At 41.9% G+C, this 17,512-nt stretch overlaps 1 protein-coding gene across 1 annotated transcript; it reads left to right on the top strand.

The window, feature by feature from the left end:
• The first annotated feature begins 14,525 nt into the window (after nt 1-14,525).
• On the top strand, nt 14,526-15,086 carry LOC130845594 (interferon beta-2-like). The gene has a single exon (XM_057723053.1). The coding sequence runs from the start codon at nt 14,526-14,528 to the stop codon at nt 15,084-15,086; it is 561 nt and encodes a 186-aa protein (XP_057579036.1).
• The last annotated feature ends 2,426 nt before the right edge of the window (nt 15,087-17,512 follow it).

The following is a 17,512-nucleotide window of genomic DNA, read 5'->3' on the forward strand; positions in this document are numbered from 1 at the left end:
TGGGGTCACCGATAGAGATTTGTGCTTCTTTTCTCTCTTTGTTACATACCCATGTAGTGAATTAGGTGAACAGATTTTCTTGTCTTGAATTATCATTACTGTCCTGGATAAATTGCAGTTGCTATTTGTAACATACTTTTGGGTTTGATTTGCTAACGTTTAACGTGGTATTTTTATCTTCATGTTTATAAGTAACAATGTCCTATGATGTTTCCCTGCTGATTCTCTTATCTGGGTTATAATAGGCTTGCAAAGTGAATTGAATAACCTTCCATCTTTTCTATGTCCTATTAAAACCGGAACAAAACATGTTTTACTGAACAGTTTTATGACATGATTTCCAACTTTGCTCTTTATTCAAGACACTTCAGTGAGGACCTGTGTTGCTCGTTAAAGACTTTTGATGATGAATTTTTATTTCTTTTGGATGCAACGTTGCATGCTGAAAAGAGTCCAAGAAGATCATCATGCATTGGGGCTAAATTTGTCTACAACAATATCTGTGTGTTATCAAAACAAATTGAATTCTATTTTGATTTTTCTTTTTCTTCCTTTGTTTACATTGCCTAGCGATGTGTTCACGTTCATGAATAAATCGGGTGCTCAAATTCGTGTCAGGAGGACTTATGAAATGAACCCTCAGCAAACAGTGCTGAGACAACCCCTTGCAACCGGATAGTCAGAAGCTCATCAAAGCACATATTCCTAGCAGAGCATTTATTCAATCAACAGTACTTAAGTTCCTACCAAGGCTGGGCACTGTGCTCATGACTGGGCACACGAAGTTCAGACTTATAAAGTCTAGTCTTCTGGAGGAGACAGAAAATATAAGCTACCAATTACACAAGAGAATGATATGCGTTCTAATGGAAGCACTGTATTTGCAAGGAAATACATAGTCATGGAGCCTGTTGTAAACTGGAGAGACATTATCAAAGAATGGGTACTTTAGGACTGAGAGATGGGGATATAGAAAGACAGTTAAAGAACTGGACAGTGAGAAAAGGGCCAGAGACACTGTGCAGGCCATTTGGAAGCAAGAGCTAAATCAAAGGGCTGACAAAATTGGACATTTGATAAAAAGAAGAAATGGAAAAAAAAAAGAGAAAAAGAGCTAGGAACAAGATCCAGCTTCCCTCCCTACAAGGGATCTTGAAATGAGAGATGGGAAAGTTACACTAGGCCTTGAATGTTTTTGCTAAAACTTGGAGACCGGGATGCTATTGTTAAATTAGGTAACAGAGGAAGGGAGCACTGGGCCCAGTTTCCTTAGCTGTAAAACTAAGATCATCATGGAACCACGACATCAAACTGTGATGAGGATTCATTGCTTTAACTCATATAACGTGCTCAGAATGGTACCAGGCCCTTACTAAGTGCTCCTTACGTATTCGTTCTTGCATTTGAATCTGGTTAGAAGATTACTTCCTGATGTCTGGGTCTGTGGTCAGGAAGATGAGGTAGCTCCAAGAGAGCTGTTCAGGACACATTTTAGTGCCAGTTCAACCACTGCACAAGGGAGAGGAGAAATAGCCATTCACCGGGATGACCGGGCCAAGCGTGTTACAGCAAACATCCCAGAGTTCCAGACAGAAACATGCGTACTTGGCACACACGCCGCTGTCTACACGGACACCCTTTCCGCCACTGGTTTCTTGGTTCTCCTTTGAGTTTAGGAGCTAGAAGTTTTAATTATTTATTTATTTTACCAGAATGACACATGCATCTTGCAGGCAGTCAGAAGAATCCTCTGTGCACTCAATTCAGCCAAGAAGCCAGGCCAGAGGGGAATCCCAGCCTAATCTGCAAATCCAGTTTGGCAACTTGCATTCTTTCCTTTTCACTTGTTGAGTCAGGTTCCTTGCTATTTTTGCATTCCCCGGTGCATTACACAATCCCTAATGATGAAAGACAACTAAATTTACTTGTAAGTTTGAACTGTGTAGAGGGTTTTGCTTTGGGCTGTTTCACTTTAAAGAGGATTCGGAAATGGCTTCAGAGACAGGGAGCTCACACAGAACACGCACAGTAAGACGTGCCCACGTGATAGCAGAGGCCAGGCAGCTGATGCTTGATGCTGTTGCCCACTGAATCCTCCTCTCAACCCTGGGTGGCCTGGCCTAATCCACCCCTGCCAGGGATTGTGTGCATGAAATGAGCCCTGCTCAGAGATCGGCCTGGTATCTGAAGGGAAAAGTAAATGCAGGCTGGATGCAGACGGGCATGTTCTGAAAGGGCCAATCTGGAGTGTCCAGCAGCAGCAGGGTCCTGGCAGCAAACAGTGAGAGACACACATGGGGTGGACAGCTGCTGCGAGTTCCTGGGCCATCAGCCTTTTGACGGGAGCATTCTGAGGGTGACGGGGCTGCACGGTGTAGGAGCCTCTACTTGTGCAAGGGCTGCAGGAGTTCGCTGCAGCTAGGCAGGGCCCCGAGCGAAGGGGCCTAGTCCCGGCTGCCCTGAAGTGACGCAGAGTAAAACTGTGGAATGAGTCTAGTCAAAGGACTGAGACAACACATCCAGGGTGTGAGAAAGGGGAAGAGAGAAGAGGCTGAAGCCAGTGGCACTTAGATCTTTTCTGCATATTCTGCCTCTTCACACCAGCTGGGAGGCCTCAATATGGGGGGTCTGTGCCCCACCAGCTCTTGGCTGTGGCTACAGGGAAACCCCAGCCTGGGCAGAATCAGCCTCGGGTGCTGAGGGAGGGGAGAGCCAGGCCACAGGTGGAAGAGGGGGAAGACAGACTCTTCCCTCACGCTGGATACGGACTTTTCCATCGTGGTCCCTAGGTTTCCCAGGAACTCTGTATGTCAGTGAACAAAATTTCTCCAGTGAAATTAGGACCCTTGGTGAGATTACCGCTAATGAGTGTGGAGAGTACTGTTTTTGAACCAAGCTCCTCCTCCTCTCCCGTGTCCTCATTACCTCCCATCCTCAGCCTTTTTCAAAGATGACTTTACTCCAAATGTAATTTCACAGCACAATTGCTACCCAAGGTCAGGAAAAGTGTCACGTGTGTTATCTTGCAATTTCAATACAACAACCGGTAAAGAAAAAGACTAATGTTATTGTGAACCCATAATACTCAGCTTTCGTTAACCACCCAAATAGGTACTTGTAAATATTATCAACGTGAGCAGTGTGCAAATGTTTTGGTCTCAAGACCCACCAATACTCTTAAAATTGTCGAGACCGCAAAGAGATTGTTTTAATGCAGGTGATATTAATTGGTATTTACCACGTGAGCAATTAAAACTGAGACTGCTTTAAATAGTTACTCTTTTAAAATTAACAAAAAACCCCATTATATCTTCACATAAAAACACACTGTATGAAAATTAACGACCGTTTGTAAAATTAAAACAATGAACAAACATGTTTTAAAGTTTTGCAAATCTCCTTACTGCCTGGCTTAATAGAACACAGCTGGTTCTCATATCTGTTCTGCATCCAGTCTGCTGTGACGCATCACTTTGTTTCAAGTCTTTGAAGGAGACCCAGTGTCACATGGATATGCAGTTGGATAATGGATGATCTTGAAGACCCCAGAAAGAGTATCTGGGAACCCCTCGTGTCCTCAGACCACACTTCGAGAACCACTCACATGCATTTATCATACCAGATTGAAAGGATACTTGCTGCCCAGAGTGAGGTTGAATTTCTGTTCATCTTCTGCCTATTTTCCAATTCTGCTTCTTTTCATTAGAATTTGGACAAGTAAGAAGTACGGGAAACCATGATACTCTTGTGGTTGCGGTTGTTCAGGATTATCAGCTAAATGATTGAGACACGAGCAAGTATACGAGCACAGTTTAGATTCTTGGTTACTAACCTCGTTCATTGTTGAGTATAACAATCCCACACAAAAGTGCACAAAAGGGTAGTATCAAGTTGAGAATAATTAAAGCAAATACTCATGTACCTAGCAACCAATAAAAACAAGCAGATTTTGCAACATTCTGAAGCCTCACCACCAGTCACCATCCTGTGCGCCCCTTCATGGATGTATCTCCACCCCTCCTCACTAAAGGTGAGCAGTATCCTGAATTTCATGGTAATCACTTCCTCCCTTTTCTTTATAATTGTACCCTCAAATAAAGTCTACTTTTGCCTACTTTTAAATATTATATAAATGCAATATGTATTGTGTGGAGCTGAGGATCTTTTACTCACTAGTGTGTCTGTGGGATGTATCCCTGTTTGTGCACACACTTGTGGTTCTTGCTTTTCACTGATGTTAACGGCCCTGTTATAAGCGTAGGTAACAACATATTTACCCACACAATCTTAAGGGATATTTGGGCTGTTTCTAGTTCGGGACTATTCTGTGTGATGCTGCTATGAATATGCTTTACTTATATCCTGATGCATGTTTCCATGATGGTTTTCTTCCCAGGGTAAGTGCTAAGGGTGGACTCCCTGGGTCACAGGCTGCGCATATGTTCAACTTTGCTAGATAATGTTTTTAAGGAGCTGTACAAATTGACACACCAAACAGCAGTTGCTCCATGTGGTCACCACACTTGACATTTTCAGTCCTTTAACTTATTTTTTGCAGGCAATGTGTTTGTTTATTTAAAAATTTGAAAAATCAACCAAAAACTGTTAGACATAGTGTTTGCAAACTTGGCCGGAAAAAAATCGAAAATTACTTATTTTCATGTGTGTGTGTGTGTGTGTATGAAAATGTAATGAAGTGTTAGACATTAAAAATTAGAAAATGTAATGAAAAAATCATTTCATTCATACTTGGAACAATAATAAAGCCTAAATATTTTGGGATGAACCTCAGAAAGACTGTGCAAGACAGATGATCAAGCCAGCAGTAAAACTTCATTGAGACACATGTTGCAAATACTCCAATAAAATGGCAATAGTTGCTCTATTTTCTTTATGAAGTGGTTACGAAATGTTTGCTAAATGAATATTTGTTCACTAACTGAATGTGCGTTTTTCAGGAGGAGGCTGGCCTTGGCAGTCTCCTATCGCAGACTCTTATTTCCCTTCTCACTGATGCTCACCACCTCATCACATGCTTACATGTCCCTTGCTCACTTACAAAAAGAATAATTTGAAGTTGCTTAATCCTCATTGATGATCAACATAGGAAAAAAAGTCTTCACGTAAGAGAAAAAACTATTATATTTTTCATTGGTTTCTGGCCATCTGATTTGAATCAAAAATTTAATTATACAGTTGTGCTTACAGGCCAAAGGTGACGAAAACTTGCCCGGTTAATGCTACTTAAAAAAAATTCAAGTCCACACTTTATTCACATCTACTTAGGTTTTCCCTTGTGTTCCTTTTCTGCTCGGGGAGGTCACTTAGAATATGCCACATTACCTTTAATTGCCATGTCTCCTGAGGCTCTCCTGCCTGTGACAGTTTCTCAGGAGTAGACTTTCTAATGTTATTGTCAATGATATCATTTTTAAGTGTCATTTTCCAATATTTTATTGCTGGTATAAGAAGAGATGATTGATTTTCAATATTGATCTTGTTCTCAGTGACCTTGCTAAATTTATTTCTAAATTCTAATAGTTTATGTATTCTTTTGTATTTTGTATGTGCACAATTACATCCTCTGTAGATAATGAAAAAAAAATCTGAAACGGTCTGCAAGAGATTTGACAGGCCCCTCCCAAAGGAAATATCCAAATGGTCAATAAGCACATGAAGAAGTGCTGAACCTTATTAATAATCAGGTAGTTCGAATGAAAACAGCAGTGAAATACCACTATGCATCACTAGAATAAAAAATTAAGAAGACTGGCAATACCGAGTGTTGGCAGGATGTAATGCAACTGACATCCCATACTCTGACAGTGACAATATACATTATTGCAAATATTTGGAAAATATGTTTGTTATTATCTACTAAACCTGAGCATATGTGGATTCTATGACCCAGTTACTTCATCCTAGGCACATACCCAACAGAAGGCCGTAGAAATGTGCTCCGAAAGACACAAGCGAGGGTTTGCATAGCAACATTAAGTATAATGACAAAAGCAGGAGGAAGACATTCCAAATGTTTATCAGTAGTGGGAAAGACACCACACGGTGGCATTGCTAAATGGATGTGACTCATTCCTGCAGGTTAATGAGCCACCGCTGCTCACAACAACACGCTCGGATCTCAGAGACATGCTATTGACTGAAAGAAGCCCTTCATGCAAGTTCCACAACAGGCAGAGTCTAGCCTGTTAAAAGGCAGTAGTGACTCTAGGGCAGAGCTTAGTGATGGGGGAGGAGAGAGGGACACTGGAATGTGATGGGGGAGGGGGCCAGGGCCAGGTTTCTGTTCTGTCCACAGTGTTTATGTCTTCACTTTGGTTGTGGTTTCAAAGGAGCGCAGAAGTTTATATTTTATGATTTGTTGAGCTGTATGCATAAGAGTCGTATGTGACATTCTATGTATATTACGTAAATTTTTTTTTCAAAAAGAGGGAAGGGGAATTCTCCCTTTTAAGTATCCAAGTACTCTCTTAATATAGATTTTGTTTCCCCTTCCAAGATATCCCAAGGGAAAAAAAAAAAAGATTGTTTTTTGGCTTATTTTCTGTTTTGCCGCTGCTCATGAACTTCTCAGTAACTCTTCATCTTGTCTAATTTATCATTTTTTATAGGGCCCGTTTTCTTGAAAAAAATTATTTAAGAGATGAGGGGGAGAGAAGACAACGGCAAATTTGTTTTCTAGAGACATAATTGTCCTCCGTACATAATTGTATCAAAAAACAGAAGGAAGCTCTTTCTGCCTCTGAGGTGTACAGCAAAACAGTTCCAAATTCAAAAGATTTCAAATGGCTAGAAACATCATTCAGGCTTTACTTTCTAAATGTCACTCTGCCTCTCTGAAAAACCTCATTAACCAGAGGAAACTGATACAGGGACTAGAAGTAGTTCTCTGCACCACAGAAAGCTGGTAGGAGAGGATGCACGCAGAAAAATCTCCACAGAGGGATGAAGTGAAAAATGGTTTCAAATAGCAAAGGACAGGATGAGTGAAAAGGGCCAAGGCATTTATTCTTGCGAAGCAGGTACACATCAGGCCAGTCTAAAAACTAGATCTCCCTAGCAGAGATAAGGCTGTATGACTTTCCCAGGTTATTTTGATAAAACTCAAATAAGTTAGGGAAAATGAAACAAACAAACAGATGGTGTCTTCCAAAGGAACAGATTTTAACCTGTTCAGAAACGGAATTCTCCAGTGAGTATCACCCAATCCTCAGGAGAAACTTCATAAAGGAAATTGGAAGACAAGTATTAGGAAGCACGTCGTGATCACAACAGCAGAAAGTGGGAAGAGGACACAGGGAAGAAACCAGACAAAGGAATTCGTTTTTCTAATTCTGCATCCATCCCCGTCTTCCAGTTCCTCGGCTATGGCCTTTATTTCAGCCTCTACAGCCATGAGAGCCCCTGGGCAGGATTTCTGCCTGCTTCAGCTCACCTCTAACATGTCTGCCTGTTCCTCTGCCCAGAGCAGAACTTAGTGCCCTCTCTGCCTGAAGACCTCTTGAAGTCAGTACAAATGCCACACTCTGGCATTCAAGAGCCTCCACATCACATCTTGAGGTGACTTTTCCACCCTCAGGCCCCTTGACTCTTAGCACAGAGCTTGTGCATGATTTGAAGCTCCTTCTGTGTGCTCCCTGCAAACTTGTCCATTCCCCTGGCTCTGCTCCTGCTGCTCCCTCCGTCTTCAGCTGTGCTGGCCACCGTGGGAGCCATCAGCCCCATGCTGCCTACTGAGCACTTGACGAGTCCAAACTCAGCTGTCCTATGACTGTAAAAGTGTGCACCATATTTTGAGGCAGTAGGACAAAGAAGAGTGTAACCATGTCATTAATAATTTTATATTGGTATCTGTTGAAATGATAACATTTGGATATATTGTGTTAAATAAAATATACTGTTAAAATAAACTTCACTTGTTTCTTTTTACTCTTTTGAGGCGGCTCGTGGAAAATTTTAAATTGCATGTATGGCTCGCATTATATTTCTTCTGGGCAGTGCTGATGTAGCAGGCCCTCCACCATGTCACCTGCACCATGGCCACCATTTCTGAAGTCACATTGCTTGCCTCCCTATCCTCTTCATCAGCTATAATTCCTTTTTCCTTTGAGAGTTACCATTGCCACCATGTTGGCACCATGTACCTATCTGAAGGCACTGGCCGAGGTCTCCTTCATATTCTACCTGTGGCAGACAGGAAAGAGCACAGCTTTGGCTGCAATCCACCCATCTTCATAGGTATGTGTGTCTTGGGCACATCACTTAGCCTCTCTGAGCCTCAGCCTTGCCCTCTGTCGAATGGGGATGACAATCACCCATCTCAAATATTCACTATGAGGATTATTCAGAGAATGGCACATAGTTAGTGTTCACTATGTGGTAACTAGCACTACGCCTACTAATGCTACTGCTATTATTTTTATTCCATTAGAGCATAAGCTCTCTTAACAGGGAGGATCAGAAGCCATCAGATGTGGGCAGGATGAGCAGGCCCTCTCACCCGAGCAGGTCAACTTTACCTGAGTTTGCAAGTCTCCCTGGAGGGCCGGGCCCCAGGGACCCGACTCCTCGGACCACCTCCCTTCCCTGAGTGCAACGGACCTCCTCTGGGTTGACTGACTTCTGTGACTCCTTGCGTTGGCCTTTGTGTTCTGAGCCACGGATGATTCCAGGCTAATCCAAGGATCCTTTTACAAAAGAAGAAACCTTGAGGAATTATTCAGTGACCGACATAACCATGCATTTCCAAGTGGAACAGAGATGATGCAACAGAGAGATGACTTTGCTTTTCCACAACCCACTGTGCAGAACTGATGCGATGGCTGACGTTGTGTCAGAGCTGGCATGCAAAGACCAAAAGGCCCGAGAGAATGAAACCCACATAAGAGGCAGAGTAACCGGAAATGCTGGGCTTATGGTTTCCTTACTGTTGATTAAACAATAATCAAAGATACATTCACTGGTGGAAAATTGGAAAACCACACACACGCACACACAAATCACCCTTTACTTTCACAAATCAAACATAATCACTATTAAAATGTCGGTATATTTTCTTTTATTAATTTTTTTCTCTATACACTTTTACATAGTTGCATGGTGTGTACAATTTTATACCCTGCTTTTGAATATAACTAAGTACTTTTTATTTTCTAATGACACAAGCAACATGTTCATTTTAGGACAAAACTTAAATGTGAATAAAACAAAAGAAAGGCTAAAAATTTAGTAACATTTGTTAAATTCTTTCAAACTAATAAAATGCACTAAATTTTGAAAATGCCTATTATTAGATATCTTATCTCCCGTATATCTTCTTATCATGGGGAAAAATCCATGTACAAACTGTTCTAAAGGAACAAAGGGAAAGGGAAAGAATTTTCGCCCTTTTTGCATCCTTACCCTAATCAGCATTCTCCCCTAGGGTATCTACTGTTAACACATGAGTGAAAGTTTCCTGAGAAAAAATTACATGCATATATCAGCATACATATGTATACCTTTATATTAATTTATAAAATAAATAATAATACCATATCCATTATTATATGTGTTGCTCCTTTAATTAAATACATCTTGAATATAGGTGCATATCGCTGATCTTCCTTTTTCATGGCTATATAATACTCCATTTTGGTCTATTTTATAGTATTACTTAGCCAATTCCCTAGTGATGGATATTTAATTTCTCTTTTTTTTATTATGATGGTATTGAAATGATCATTCATATATGTTCATATAATACATAATATACGAAATATATACACAATATACTTAACTATAAACATACTTCTGCAGGAATATCTAGAGCTAAATTCCCAGCAGTGGTATTGCAAGTTAAAGGGACGATTCCATTGCTTGAAATTAAAAAGTTTGAAATGTACTGCCAATTTCCATCAATGTGTCCTGTGAACTCGTGTGGCTTTCTCAAAGCACGCTAGGTTCAGGGCAGTCCGACTGCTTACCTGGTGGCTGACAGCTTCAGGAACAAGAATTCCCACTAATAAGTTATATGATGCAGGGTGTTTCCTGAGCCACCTTCAAAAATCACACACCATTGCTTCTACCACAGAGTTCCGACCAGGTGCCAGAGGAGGGACGTGGGTGCCACATCTTGGTGAGCAGAGTCGAAGCTATGCTGCAGATTCTCATGTGCGGTGGGAGACATTGTTCTGGCTGGGTTTTTTTTTTTAATTTACTTATTTATTTACTTTATTGGCTGTGTTGGGACTTTTTTGCTGTGTGCGGGCTTTTTTTTACTTGCAGTGAGTGGGGGCTACTCTTCGTTGTGGTGTGCGGGTTCCTCATTGCCATGGCTTCTCTTGTTGCGGAGCACGGGCTCTAGGCGTGTGGGCTTCAGTAGTTGCAGCACATGGGCTCAATAGTTGTGGCTCATGGGCTCTAAAGCACAGGCTCAACAGTTGTGGCACACGGGCTTAGTTGCTCCGCGGCATGTGGGATCTTCCTAGAGCAGGGATCGAACCCGTGTCCCCTGCATTGGCAGGTGGATTCTCAACCACTGCGCCACCTAGGAAGCCCTGGCTGTTTTTGAAGAAACAATCTTTCCCGCTCTCCAAGAGGCTTGCATAAATTTATACTTTCACTGAGCATTTATTAAAAATGCCCATTTCCCCTTGCCCTTTGCAAATCTTATTGGTGATGATGGTTATCTTGTTACTAGTTTGATTTACATTTATTTCTTAGCAACACTGAGCAGATTTTCTTCTTTACTGACCTCTTATACTTCTTTTCTTGGTAACTAGCTATTTATAAACTCTTCTATTGGATCGTTGTCTAGAAATTTTAGGAGCTCTTTGTAAGTGAAGAAAATGATCCCTTTCTCATTGTGTATTGTAGCTGTTTCTTTGCTGTGCTCTTCCTTTTTGAGTTTATTGCCATACTGGTATTTCTAACTTGTTTGTGGTCATACTTATTAATATTTTCTATTATAGTTCTTGGGTTTTACGTTTTGGTGAGAAAGGTCTTCCTAAATCCCATATGATTTTTAGAAGACCCAAGTTTTACTCTAGATTTTGGTCATTTTACCTTATAATCTGCTCCAAGTAATGTTCTATGAACCATAAAATATTGAACCATCCTCCGTTTCCTGAAAATAACTCCCCTTGGTCAATATATGCTACTTTTACATACTGTTGGATTCTTGTGGCTAATATTTTTTCCATATTGAAACGTATCTCCATTAACAGATTTTCCCAGAATTTCTCATTTCTTGGACTGTATTTTATTTTACAAAATATAGAGTTTTTTCTTTTAAGTCTAATGATTTCACATATAAAAATAATTTAATTTCAGGGTTTGTCTCATTCTGATTTATGTTGTTTTACATAATTTTTACATGTTTAAAAACTCCTTTGGTAACACTAGGTTAGATTTGCTCTGTCTCGTGCGCTTGTGTTCCTGGTATGTTTCCACTATCTGTAGAGTTACGAGTCTGCTCCTGATTCTCCTTCTTTTTCTATAAATGACTTTGTATGAGATTCAGTCTTCAGAGTCTTCTGTGACTGATTTTACAGGAGCTTATTTTTCCTCAGCTCCTAGAAGAAGTGGCTCTGGCTGGTGTTTCTAATTTTACGGAGCTCCCTCTGCTGTTGCTGCTGTGAAGTGTTCAAAACCATGGCTGCTTGCCTCCTGAGTGGTCCTCCCCTCACTGGTCTGGTCTTCTCTTTCCTTGTCACTGCTGTTTCTATCCTGCTAAGGTTTGATTCCACTCTGAGCACTCTATCCTCTGTGTAGGGCCCTTTCCCCAAAGGGAGCTGTGCCTGCTTGGTTTGAAAATTACTGGTATCCCAGACTCTTCCAGAGCCTGTCAGAACTTACCCAGGTACCATCACAACTCAGCAGCTATAGCACTGAGAAAAATCCCTTGCAGTTTTCCAGCTGATGTTCTCAGATTGGCCTGCATAGCTTTTGGTAAATACCTCTGGGCTGTCTGGGGGTTCTCAGGTCCATTGCTTTCCTCTGCTGTCTCCCACATGCACGGCTCTATCAGGCGGGTCTTGTGGCAATTGGTGATCTGGCCACATCTGCTTGCATTTTTGTGGTTCATGTCAACTAGTTTTCTGTTAAATAGGGTTTTGGTTTCTATCTGGTGGCAATGTCTGTTTCTTTGTGAGGACTGCTAGAAATTCAAAATTATACTGCCACCACTGCCATCTTCCCAGGACCTGATGCCCAAGTTTTCACTCTTTTGATTGAATGACACTGGTATCTTTCCCACTCCCCCAGTTTAGAAGGAAGCATAAATTGTTTCCTCTCCACCCCATATAGGTGGCATTACATCAGCACAGTTCAAGCGCAGGCAGTTTCTTAGGAATACCCTAGACATCACCAATCGATAATCCCTTTCTGCGGAGAACTGATTACATACAGCCAACTAAGAAGACGGAATAGGAATGGAGGGATATTTGGGAGATATGTTCAGCATATTGTAAAGATCAGAAGACAGGAGATCTCTTGATGATGAGAACCTAGAGTTCAGGATTGCACCAGGTTTTTACATCCACACTTACCCAGATACTTCCAGCCTCTACTTCACTTTGGTACAACAGAAGTAATGTTCCTGAACATTAAGCATATATTAAAATCATAATAACCAACAGAACTGATGCAGCTATCCGTAAAATGATGGAGAATTTCTTCAAGCATCTGGTGCTGTCAGGACATGAGAGATTTCATGCAAATGAAGTCATTCTTCTCCACCAATAGCCCCTTGGTCCTCTATCTGTTAAATCCCCTAAGTCTTCTGCCTGCATTCATTCTGCTCTCTGTTCTTTACTTATTGCTTACTGTAGAGACAGTATTTTTTTCCTCAAATCTAATCAAGTTACTTTGCCCCGCCTAAAACCCTTCCAGAGCTTCTACCACTCTTAGGATAAAGAAAAGCTTCTTAACAAGGCCTCACAATCCCTGTGCTATTTGGCTCTCACTTGCCTTCTAGCTCCATCTCAGATCATCTCAGACCACTCTCTGCTTTGAAAGTCACAATGGCCTCCAGTCCACTCCTTTACCTTACTAGGCATCCTCCCACACAGGGCCTTTGCACATGCAGTCCCATCTGACCGTGCTTCTGATTTTAGCTCCAGTGACATTACGTCAGGGCAATCTTCTTTGATTTCTTCAACTACATTATGTCCTTCTATCATAAGTACCCACACTACCACTTACCTCTCCTCTGTAGCACTTGTTGCCATTGCATCTTTACTTCTGTGCATTTCCTTGACTGATGTTCTCCCCTGCTTAACCGGATGACCCATGAGAGTGAGCATGACACGTGGCAGCAGCTCCTGCTACAGCTGCACACAGTGTGGATTTAGTACATTCAGGTTGAAAGATAATGCAAGCTTTTCTGAAAACTGAAGAGTATTACTTTAAATATCATAATTATGAGAACTTAATTTTGTATGGAAGGTTTTCAAAATGTACTATGCGTCTCCCTGTCTATATAAGGAGGACAAGAAAAGTCATAATTTGATTTTTTTACTGAATCCTTTCTTATCAAAATCAGTTACTAAACTGTAACACAAAAATGGTCCCAGAAATATCGAGCTAGAACCACTTCTCTCAACAGTAACATCCCCTGATTACCTGATTTTTTCCCTCCGTTTTCCTCCTAGACCTCCTTTTAATATGTGGTATGTATTTGCATGCAGATGGAAAATTGTTAGAAGTATGTATAAAAACCACATTGGCCCTCAATAATGGTCACAAAGGCCCCCTACAAGAGGAACCATGGACTTGTATGCATGGCCAGTGTAACATTCCTTTTGCCTGCTTAGAGACATTACTTAATCTCTGGTTTTCAGTTATATTCTTGACAACTGAGATTGCCAGATAAAGCCATAAATTAAGGCTGAGAAACTTATGTGATGTCTTGCTGCTTGTGGTTAAGACCCTAGAAAGAAAATGCAGGTCAACTGAGTTTGACATCATTCTATTTTAGATAGAAAAACAATAGGTGTCTTTTTAAAAATCATAAACTGCATGTATTTATCCTTTCGTAATAGTGTAATTAGGAAGCAAGCCTAATTCTTATGATAAAGAAAACTCTCTTACCTACAAAGACCTCCCCCTCAAATCTCATAATATGAAAAAAGTAAAAGGAAAAGTCTTCCTAATGAAAGAAGCTGTAATAATCAACTTCAAAAGGATTTGGTTTATTTCTTTCTTTAGCATTTAGCAATTTACTTAACCTTACAAAACATAAGAAATCCTCTCGGTTTGACTATCCCCCCTCCCCCAATATATAGAAGATGAAATACCAAGGAGCTTAAAGAAAAAGAGTTTAAAAGACAACTAATAGTTTACATGACATAGAAAAACTGAAAGGGAGAACTGAAAGTGGGAAATTCCTCTCCAGTAGAAAGAGTGGAGGGCCATTTTGTATAAATAGTCCACACTCATGGAGAAAAGACATTCACACTGCAAACTCCTGAAGACTGTGTTTCAGCATCTAATAGGAGAGCAGCTACCCTGTTCCTGTCTTCATCATGACCAACAGGTACATCCTCCAAATCGCTCTCCTGCTGTGTGTCTCCACCACAGCTCTTTCCACGAGCTACAGCTTGCTTGGAGACCAACAAAAGCGCAGCAATTTGGCCTGTCAGAACCTCCTGCTGCAGCTACCTGGAGCTCCTCAAGATTGCCTCGAGGACAGGATGAGCTTCGAGGTCCCTGAGGAGATTAAGGAACCACAGAAGTTCCAGAAGGAAGACGCCATATTGGTCATGTATGAGATGCTCCAGCAGATCTTAGGGATTTTCAGAAGAAATGTCTCGCGCACCGGCTGGACTGAGCCCATCATTGAGAACCTCCTTGCGGAACTCTGTGGGCAGAGAGATCGTCTGGAGCCAATCCTGGAGGAAATCATGGAGAAGGAAAACTTCCCCGGGGGAGACATGACCGTTCTTCACCTGAAGAAGTACTACTTGCATATCGTGCAGTACCTGAAGTCCAAGGAGTACAGCAGCTGTGCCTGGACTCAAGTGCGAGTGGAGATCCTCAAGAACTTTTCCTTCCTTAACAGCCTTACAGCCCACCTCCAGAACTGACGATCTGCCACCTGTGGCTCTGGGGACGGACAGTGCTGCCAGCGAGGTCAGGCTCTTCCACCCGCGGAGGCTCTTTCAGTAACTGACAGGCAACGCACTGGATTTGAAAGGACAGTTAAAGACTTTAAGGGTTTTGAAAATTAACTTATGCATTATTTATTTGTTTATTTATTTATTTATTTAAAGTTTTTCCATGGGAAATAAATTATTTTTGAAACGGAAGTCAACATGGCAGTTTTAATTTTAACTTGATTTATGTAACCATCCGTATTAAAAACTGCAGAGCACCTAGGAGATGTTCTTTGTAGAATGAGCCTTTAGAATAATAGAGTTTCAGGCCCCTTCCTTCAACAAATTTAAAATACAAGGAAGCCATGTGGAATATTCAAGGTAAAAGATGGTAAGGGGATGTGATTTCAGAGAATAAATGTGGCCTGAGCTTCTACAGAATTAAAATGGGAGGCAGGTAGGTGGCTGTGGAACTGGAAGCAAGGGTGCCAACTGCTTCTACCCTGTGCGCCAGGCTCTTTTGCCCTAAAGTTAGAGTTTGACTGGCTGTCAGGGTGACCAAGGGAATATTTCAGCTCTTGTGTTTGTCCTAAACTCATCCCTATCATCTGTGGGATGCTCTGCTTCCCTCCTCCCCACCACAGGGTTTTAAAATGTTTACTTGCCGACCTCCCTCCACTGGCCAATCCTAAGGGTGAGACGTCCCAGGCACTCCTGTGACACTGTTAAGTTGCACTCCCTTTCCTTTACTCCTCATGGTTCAGCCAAGATGTGTGGGTGTCTGAGGAGAGCTGGGGTCTCTGTCTGCTTCCAGGGCACAGACACCAGAGGGAGGCAGAAGTCTGCCTGATACCCCTGCCATCTGGCTAGGTTTTCTCCCCATTTTGTTTTCTTCAGAAAAGTGAGCCTGTTCCTGATTCCCCCTTCCCTGTTTATACAGAATTCCAGGACTATCCTATCTGCTTTTCCTGCTGCTCTGCACCTCTGAAGCTACATATTCTCTAAAGTCAGATCCAAGACAGGTGCAGCAGATGAAGTTGTTTCAGGCCAAGTGAAAAACCAGGAAGCATGGGAGAAATGGAAATTCAGGTGGGAGAGAGGGAGCACTCACTTATTCCAGGTATTACTCTGGGAAAGTCATCTTCCCCTAGCAGCTCTTTAGACACCTGCCCAGCATGGCTGGGGTTCTGTCTTTACTGAACCCTTTGGGAATCTGAATTATTGACTGTTCCTGTCATTAGCAGCTGCCATCCAGGCGGTGAGCTGAGCTCTTACCTATGTAATCGGATTTAGTCCTCTTCACAACTACCCCTCAGGTAGGCACAATTCCATTACTGCTTTTTACAGAAAACTAAGTCTCCAAGGGGTTTAGTAACTTCCCCTTGGTCACATAGCTAGTGAGTGGAGGTTAAAAAAGAAGTACAAAGGGAAGAATCCTATACGACTTTATTTGTATCTAGGCGTTTTCTCCTAGAGTAGCACAGAAGTCTGTGTTCCCTTTAAGGGATTCGGCTTTGAGAAGAAATGTTAGTCCACAGTTTCAGAGCAGACACTATCAAGACAGTGAGCTCAGGGCTCCCCCTTCTGACTTAAGCTGGGTAAAACACCAGCTGTGGGACAGAGAAGTGCCATCCTGGTAGGTCTGCTGCTGTTGTCATCCTCCCAAGCCAGTCAAGGTTCCTATAAGACAGTAAACTTTCCCTCTCTCCCCAGCTTCCCATAGTCTGAGACTCCACATCCCAGCTTTGCCGAAAGCCCTTCCACAGCTGTGCTTCCTTTTGCCTAGGAGTCAAACGCAAGATCAGTACACCGAAATGCAGAGTGAAAGGCATGCCTAGAGCAGCCCAGAGGATGCTAAAGTTCACCTGGGCTGAACAGCTAAATTGGCTGAGATAGCAAGAGGCTGGTGCAGCCCAGGAAAGGCCTGCTCTGTGCTGTGCAGGGCACTAGGGGACAGAGGAGAGGCCTACTCTGCAGAATTATAAATAACTATGACACCACTGAGCATTCTAGTCCATCCAGAATATCAAAAGTATGTTCATCATAGTAGAGGATAAATGACAATTAATATTAATTCTAATAAGAACGATGGAGGCTAACCTAAAGCTGCATGTGTGAATATTTGCATATATTAAACAGCTTTGCCACATGTAAGTCAGCACATCTGCATGGATTGCTACATATGAGGAGTGAAGTGATTATTTTAGCTGGCATCAGAATGCATTACTAGGAAAGCATTTGTTGTTTAGAAAAATATTGAGTGGGCCTCTTGAGATACAAGGTGAGATCTTGAGGTTGTGGATATAGCAAAACAAAAGACAGCACAATCCCAATAGCATGTTTTTGTGTGTCTGTGTTTGAGGAGGAAAGAGAGAGAAACACAGTCGATGGTCTTGGGGCTGTGGTGCTCCCTGGAA

This window comes from Hippopotamus amphibius, chromosome 2 (assembly GCF_030028045.1).
Source record: "Hippopotamus amphibius kiboko isolate mHipAmp2 chromosome 2, mHipAmp2.hap2, whole genome shotgun sequence".
Taxonomy (NCBI): domain Eukaryota; kingdom Metazoa; phylum Chordata; class Mammalia; order Artiodactyla; family Hippopotamidae; genus Hippopotamus; species Hippopotamus amphibius.

What these genes read in the sequence shown, in the direction of transcription:
- LOC130845594 (XM_057723053.1), top strand. Translation starts at nt 14,526, where the DNA reads ATGACCAACAGGTACATCCTCCAAATCGCTCTCCTGCTGTGTGTCTCC.